The 5,134-nt window shown below is 56.2% G+C and overlaps 1 protein-coding gene across 1 annotated transcript; it reads left to right on the top strand.

The window, feature by feature from the left end:
• Nucleotides 1-2,902, top strand: APOA1 (apolipoprotein A1). The gene is made up of 3 exons (XM_037839807.1): nucleotides 1-9; nucleotides 1,144-1,484; nucleotides 2,172-2,902. Exons 1-3 carry the CDS (start codon nucleotides 1-3, stop codon nucleotides 2,773-2,775), a joined length of 954 nt encoding a protein of 317 aa, XP_037695735.1. The 3' UTR covers nucleotides 2,776-2,902.
• Nucleotides 2,903-5,134: the final 2,232 nt, after the last annotated feature.

The raw sequence follows: 5,134 nt of genomic DNA, 5'->3' as shown, positions 1-5,134 counted from the left end.
ATGGTCATGGTAAGATGGTGGGTTTTCTGGGGGGTGGGGTGGGGTGGTGGAGAGCACCATGACAAAAGTAAAAGTTGGCAACTCCATGTTGGTCTCTAGTTTTGTTTGGAAATGTTAGCAGTCTCTGAAATCCCAAAATCTGAGAACCACTGAGCCACTCCATGTCCCCCCAACCCCCCAGGCGACTCCCTCAGGGCTGCAGGTATACAGGTTTGGGAGGTGTGTGGATTGGGTGGGGAGAGCAACGAGTTGCCCAGCGACTGTGGGACTAGAGATGAGGCAGTGTTTGTGAGAGGAATGTCTACTGCCTTGGTGGGGGCAGGGGCAGGGGTGAACGTGAGATAATCTCCCCTGAACACAGGGGAGGGAGCACTGTGGTGGGGGAGTGGGGTATGGCTGTTAGAGGAATAAGAAGTCCCCACATCTCTGGCTGCCTGGTGTCTCTTCCCCTCCTCTCTCTCCCCTGCTGCGCTGGCACAATGGACAAAAGTGCATGCCCCCCTCCCTGACCCCCATCTAGAGGAGGGGGGTGGGTGCAGCCAACCCTGAGCCTGGGGACCTACAAACCTGTACACACACCCCCTCCCACCCCCTCCTGAATCCTTGATCCCTGGCCCTGCAGCCCCCGCAGCTTCCTGTTTGCCCACTCTATTTGCCCAGCCTCGGGGACAGAGCTGATCCTTGAACTCTAAGTTCCACATCGCCAGGAACAGTGTGCAGCCACAGGGCCTGGGCTGGGCTTATCAGCCTCCCAGCCCAGCCCCTGCCTAGAGACATAAAAGGTCCCATGAGGAGAGTTGGCTGCTCAGACTGCCGGAGGGCTCAAGGTAGGTGCCGCTGCCCCCTTCAAGGGGACCCTGGCTTCCCCAGCTTCTAGGCATTGAGGCTTATGCATCGGGTCTGGGTCTGGCTCCAGACTACCACCACGCTGGGGCCTGGGTACCTGGGCCTCTGCCCCCATTTCTTGCCCCCTTCTTCAAATCTGGGCTTGGAGTGAACTTGGGGCAGCCAGGGCCTCCACACCTACCAGATAGCCCGGCCCCCACTTAAGCCAGGCCTCTCTTCCCCTACAAGGCCACACCTCGTCCCTTCAGGATGAAAGCTGGTAGTGCTGACCGTGGCTGTGCTCTTCCCTGACAGTAGGTGCCCCCAAGCCATGGATCCCCTCCAAACATCTGGTTGGGGGTCTGCTCCCTCAAACCTGTGCTTCCTCAATTTCTCACTTGCCCCCACACCATCCATCACATCCCCCTGGCCGCAAAGCCTGGCACTGCAGCTCAGACCCCATCCCAGGGCACAGGCTTGAGCCAGATACCCCTCCTTCCTGCAGGGAGCCAGGCTCGGCATTTCTGGCAGCAAGATGAACCCCAGGAACCTTGGGATCGAGTGAAGGATTTTGTAGCTGTCTACTTGGATGCATTCAAAGACAGCAGCAGGGATTATGTGGCCCAGCTTGAGGCTTCCGCCTTGGGAAAACAGCGGAAGTAAGGACCAAGCCCGGGGTCTGGGGCAGAGGCAGGGGCTGCAGTTCCCCGGGAGTTGGTGGTGGGGGGTGGGGTGGGGTGGCAGAGAGCCTGGAAGAGGATGTTGTAGCCAGGCTGGCCTCCTATTTGATGAGCTAGGAGGTCCCTAGAAGGCCTGGATGGAGAAATGAGAAGTGGCTCCTCAGGCACAGTCACCAGCCGTCCAGCAGGAAGGGACAGAACCTGGGCTGGCTGCTCAGCAATCACAGCCCTGCATCCTGCCTGCAAGTCAGCAGGTGCCTTCCCATTCTGAACAACCTCCTCTGCTCCTACCCAGTGAAGATGCTGTCTTTAGAGAGGAGGCTTGACATAAGAGGTGTGGTTCTTAAAAGGCCCAGCTCTGGGAATGGACAAGAGTGAACTCCAATTCCAGCTCTGTCTCTTGTAGCTGAGTAATCCCGGATGGGTCTCAGCTCTGCTCTGGGCCTCGTGGGCCTCGATCCATCTGTACGATGGGACCTGGGGCTGGGGAAGGGGAACTGGGTGAGCTGGGAAAAGCCAGGTGGAGAGCCCGGCCCTCAGTGACTGAGCCTTCAGGGACAAGTATTGCCCAGGTCTCAACACAGGTAAGCTGGGGCCCTGGGCCTTCAGCTCCCCGGAGTCCAGAGACCCCGAGAAGCCATCCTCAGCCCCTCTCTCCCCCTCCAGCCTGAAGCTCCTGGACAACTGGGACGCCCTGAGCAGTGGCGTCGCCAAGCTGCACGAGCAGCTCAGCCCCGTCACCCAGCAGTTCTGGGACAACCTGGAAAAGGAGACGGCAGGGCTGCGGCAGGAGATGACCAAGGACCTGGAGGAGATAAAGCAGAAGGTGCAGCCCTACCTGCAGGAGTTCCAGACCAAGCTGCAGGGGGCGGTGGAGCGATACCGCGAGAAGGTGGCGCCGCTGAGCGAGGAGTTCCGCGAGTCGGCGCGCCAGAAAATCCAGGAGCTGAAGGAGAAGGGGGGCCCACTGCTCGACGAGCTGCGCGACAACGTGCGCGCCTACGTGGAGACGCTGCGCACGCAGCTGGCCCCCCACAGCGAGGAGCTGCGCAAGCGCCTGGCCGCCCGGCTGCAGGCGCTCAAGGAGGACGGCGGCAAGACCCTCGCTGACTACCAGGTCAAGGTCTCCGAGCAGCTGAAGGTGTTCGGCGAGAAGGCGAAGCCCGCTTTCGACGACTTCCACCACGGCCTCCTGCCCGTGCTGGAGAACGTCAAGGCCGGCTTCCTGATCGCCCTGGACGAGGCCATCAAGAAACTGAATGCCGACTGAGGCGCCCACCGCCGACGGGGCTCCTTCCCGGCCCTGGGGCCCGAGAGTCAGACCTGAGGCTGGCCCTCTGCTCGGCTTCCCCCTTCCATCTTTTGACTTCTTAGAATAAACGTTTCCAAATTGGGAAGCAGCTTCTTTACCTGGGGTGCCGGGCGCTGGAGGGGATGTCTGGAGGAGCTGGCTGTCAGTGAGAGCTTATCAACCCCAAGCCCAGATGGCACCTCCTAGGGGCCTCAGGCAAGGGTGGACGACCTCCTGGCACCTGGCTGGGTGGCTTTCGGGTTGGAGGTGAGGTGGTAAAGTCCCATTCGGAACAAGGCCCAAATAGAAAGGAAATAAGAGAGGACAAAGCAAAGCAACAGATAATCCAGTGCCAAGTGTCCCAGTAACTAAGTCCTGCGGCCCTCTCTGAGGAAGGTCTGGGAACCAGGTTGGCTTTCAGAGAAGTGGGTTCCCTGCCTCCAGAGGTGTTCACTGGGTGGAGCTGGGCACGTGGAAATGTTCACTGGGCAGACAACAGGAGGCTATTCCAGCCTCTGGCTCTAAAGGGCTTGGAGTGAGCCCCAAGGAGCCACTGGGTCATGAGGGATTTGAGCAGGTTCAAATGAAGAGCTTGGAGCTTGTTCCCTTCTCCTTTATTAATTCAACATTTAAACAGATACTTCCCTCTTCTTGTTCACAAGGGCAGCATCCACTCTTTGCATTTCCACCCTACCCCAAAAAAGTCACTCAGGCAGAGCTGTGGAAGCCAGCCACCCCACCCAGCCATCTCCAAGCACTGCCAGCCCTTCCTTCTGCTAGCTCTGGCCTGAGTCAAAAATAATCACCACCTCTTGCAGATAATTAGCACATTTTTATTTCCTAGATGCTTTCATGTCCATCATCTCACTGCATCCTTCCCAAAATCCTGGTGTATGTTGCCATTAAATCCATTTTACAGATGAGGAAGCTGAAGCTTGGAGACTTGAAGTCAGTCGCTGAGGTTGATGTGCAGGGTGGGCTAGCGTGCCCTTTGTAGAACCTTCTGCTCCAGACATCCATAATTATTATATAAGAAAATAATGAAGTGTGTGGCCAGGCACTCAAGTTCATATGGTTGTGCACATATGTATGCATATTCTCACATGTACTCCCTCTTCATGTTCACATATGTATATTCCCATGTGTATGCATGTGGCTTCACAGGGATAGGCAGTGCATTCTTAGAACCTTTCCTACCCTCTACCCTAACCATCCAGAATGACAACTATACTTGTCAAGCCCAGATTTGGGTGGGGTCGTTTTCCAGGTGCTGAGATCCCTGTTTCCAGTTGGGCTGGAAGAGAAACCCAGGTGGATTTCCAAAGAGAGAGCGACAGCTTGGGTAGGACACAGGTGGGCTGGATGTGCTGTTGCCACCAAGACTTGCAAAGGAGCCCTCCTCCCTCACCCCAATCCCTGACAGAGGAGTAACAAAGCTTTTTTGCTACACTAGCTGAGCTGCACTTGGTCTGTCCTTGCCATTCATTGGCTGTGCAACACTGGGCAAGTGCCTTTACCTCTCTGGGTCACAGTTTCTTCATCTAAAGAGTGGGGGTCCTGCCTAAACAGTCTACGGTTCTGGAACGCTTTGTTATCAATATCTCCTGGATGGTGGGGACACAAAGCCTCTGTTGGGGTGACCTTATGTTCCTTCTTGGTTCCTGGGACACTGCCCCCCACCTCCAATCCTGGTCCCAAGGGGACAGTCAGCTCAGCCTAGAACAACATTGACCGCCATTTACCAGGCACATTTGATGTGCCAGGTGCTGTGCCAAACACTCCCAAACACTGTCTCATTTCATTCTCACAAGAAGACTACAGTGGAAGGGGTATTATTGTGCCCAATGTACAGATAAGAAACAGGCTGATATTAAGTGGTGAAGCCAAGACTAGAGCCCAGTTGTCTCACGCCAACCACTGCCCTGTCCTGCCTTCTTTCCCTCAAGTGGGGTTGAGAGGGGCAGGTGACCTGGAAAGCATCAGTCAGCCCCACAAATGTTGGTGAACACACAAATCACAACTCTGAAGATGGCATAAATGTGGAGCCATAAACTGGGCTGCCAGCCCAGTTCCTCACACAGAGCGCACACCTGAAGTCGTGCTGTTTGGCACTTGCAGTTTATCAAACATTTTCAAAGCTATCTTCCTATTTGGTCCTCTACACAAACCTGCCAAGGCAGGCCAAGTAAAGTGGGTTATTCTACCTTTTGCCCGGCTCCTAAGAGGACACTGGAACCCAGGACTGCCTGAATTACAGCCAGTCCAGCACCTCTGCCCACAGCATAGCCCAGGCCCCAGCCCCAGCCCCATGCCCAGATATCATGGCACACGTGGGATG

Source organism: Choloepus didactylus, chromosome 6 (assembly GCF_015220235.1).
Source record: "Choloepus didactylus isolate mChoDid1 chromosome 6, mChoDid1.pri, whole genome shotgun sequence".
In the NCBI taxonomy this organism is placed as follows: Eukaryota; Metazoa; Chordata; class Mammalia; order Pilosa; family Megalonychidae; genus Choloepus; species Choloepus didactylus.
The sequence above is the reverse complement of the archived record's forward strand: the minus strand, read 5'-3'. Positions and strand labels throughout refer to the sequence as shown.